The following is a 2,046-nucleotide window of genomic DNA, read 5'->3' as shown; positions in this document are numbered from 1 at the left end:
TCCGGCGCTCATGCTGGGTTCCGGTGCCGCCCACAGCCCTCCCCGCACCACCGCCGGGCCCGGCAGGGGCCACGGTCCCACTGGCAGCCTCAGCAGGGCGGCCGGCACCGCTCGCCTGCCTTCCCCTCCCTTGATGAATGGCACTATTAACCACAGCCTTCTCCCGCGGAGCCCGGGGTATTCATCTGAGCAGGGCAGCCGGAGATGGATGCGCTGCCACAACCCATTATGGGCAGCATCTTAGTTGGGCTCCTCGCCGCACCAGCAGCCCAGCCCCAGTGAAGCGGGGCAGGCACCGAGACCCCCCGGAGCACGCCAGTCATCAGGAAGCCCGCAGGCAGCTGCCTGCACATCCTGCACCCCAGCAGGAGCATGGGGGGGGGTTTAGGGGGATGTGGCAGCCATGCCAGGAGGGTCCCATGTGCCAGCATGCCAGCATCCCGCCCGGGTAATCACTTGTAATTAGGGAACATCAGGACCTGGGATTAGCAATCAGAGCCTGCCCCTTCCCCGGTCCTCCCCAGTAATGGTGAGTAATTGATACTAATAACACACTAATTAATTCGCATCCTGATCAAGCCAATGATGAGGCTCCCTTGGACTTCAGCGGTGGCAGGATCGGGCCCCACGCAGTGGGGCGGCAAGGCTGGGCTGTCCCTGGCCGTTGCCGGGACGGGTGCTCAGCACCGTGCTGGCTCTGTCCCACTCAGGATGGCACAGCGGGGCCAGGAGCGGGTGCTTCGAGGGGTGAGGAAGGGTTCCCTAATTGTTTTCAGGCGGGAGGATTTACGTAGTGTTATTATTTTTCTTCCTCGTTGCTAAAAATAACCTAATCAGCCTGGCCTTTGAAGCTACCAGGGGGGTAAATAGCATCTTAATATGGATGTGTGTGTCAGCATAATCAGCGCGCAGAAAAGGGCCTGCGATGATGGAAGAGTTTAGCATTTAGAGCTCATTAGGCCGATACGGTACCGAGCGGCGGGTCGCTGGCAGTCTGCCGTGCTGCGCCGCATCCTCGCCTCTGCTTGCCTGCCGCCGCCTTGTCCTTGCTCCTCGCCGCAGGGTGACCGCAGCCACGGGCACGCGGGTGCTCTCGGCACGGCTCCCCGGCCACGTGCCCCGGCAGAGCTTGGCTCTTGGACTATGTCCAGCAGGGTCGGGGTCCCCCCCAAAAATGAGTCAAGCCCGCTGACCCCGCTCTGCGCCCCACAGGTACATCCAAGGCGCCTCCTCCCCGAAGGACATGGTCATCATTGTGGACGTGTGAGTACATGAGTGGGGGCTGTGGCTGGGCTGAGCGAGGGCACGTCTTGCCGGGGAGCCACTGTCCCACCAGTGGCCCTGGAGAAGCTGTGTGGGACAGTGCTGGCGGGGAACCCCGTGCCCCCTCGCTGCCAAGCCCCCAGCACCCTTCTTTCCTGCCAGGAGTGGCAGCGTGAGCGGCCTCACCCTCAAGCTGATGAAGACCTCGGTCTATGAGATGCTGGACACCCTCTCAGATGATGACTACGTCAATGTGGCCTCGGTGAGTGCCGTGGGGCAGGCAGCTGGGCTGTGCCCCCCTGGCAGCACCCGGCTCCCCACTGCAGGAGCCCTCTGCCCCCAGACCCACCTGGCCAGTGGTTCTGCAGAGAGAGAAATGCCTTTTTCTTCTTCTTAACCGCCCACCTGCACCTCAGCAAGGAAGGGTCTGCTCAGGGTTCGGCCATTAGTGGTGGCGAACGAAAGCCACCTCCATCACAGGGTGTTTGGCAGAGATGCTCCCGGGGTGATCCCAACCCGCCACCTTCTGTCCATCACCAGGCAGTGACATCATGCCCCCCGTGACGATGTCACCAGCCCGTGACCTCACGCAGCACGGTGGCTGTGCCACCACATCTGTGCATCGCTGGGCACCCAGCCCATGCCGGCCGGCCCTGTCTGGCCGCAAACACGCCGGCGCTAATTAACGTGTCTGGCCTGGCTCCGTTAGCTGGATCGCTGCTCCCCTAATGAATGGGCCCTATTGCCAGCAAATGAAGCCGTAAGCAAGAGGCAGCACCTGAT

At 62.4% G+C, this 2,046-nt stretch overlaps 1 protein-coding gene across 1 annotated transcript in view; it reads left to right on the top strand.

Moving 5' to 3' along the window:
• Positions 1-2,046, top strand: part of CACNA2D2 (calcium channel, voltage-dependent, alpha 2/delta subunit 2) — a 207,649-nt gene that overhangs the window by 181,930 nt on the left and 23,673 nt on the right. The window contains exons 7-8 of the mRNA XM_009891300.1: positions 1,213-1,263; positions 1,426-1,525. Of these exons, the coding sequence (XP_009889602.1) occupies positions 1,213-1,263; positions 1,426-1,525 (151 nt within the window). The remainder of the gene's footprint in view (positions 1-1,212; positions 1,264-1,425; positions 1,526-2,046) is intronic.

Source organism: Charadrius vociferus, unplaced genomic scaffold (genome assembly GCF_000708025.1).
Source record: "Charadrius vociferus isolate BGI_N301 unplaced genomic scaffold, ASM70802v2 scaffold758, whole genome shotgun sequence".
In the NCBI taxonomy this organism is placed as follows: Eukaryota; Metazoa; Chordata; class Aves; order Charadriiformes; family Charadriidae; genus Charadrius; species Charadrius vociferus.
Note: the sequence above shows the minus strand (reverse complement) of the source record. Positions and strands in the feature narration are given on the sequence as shown.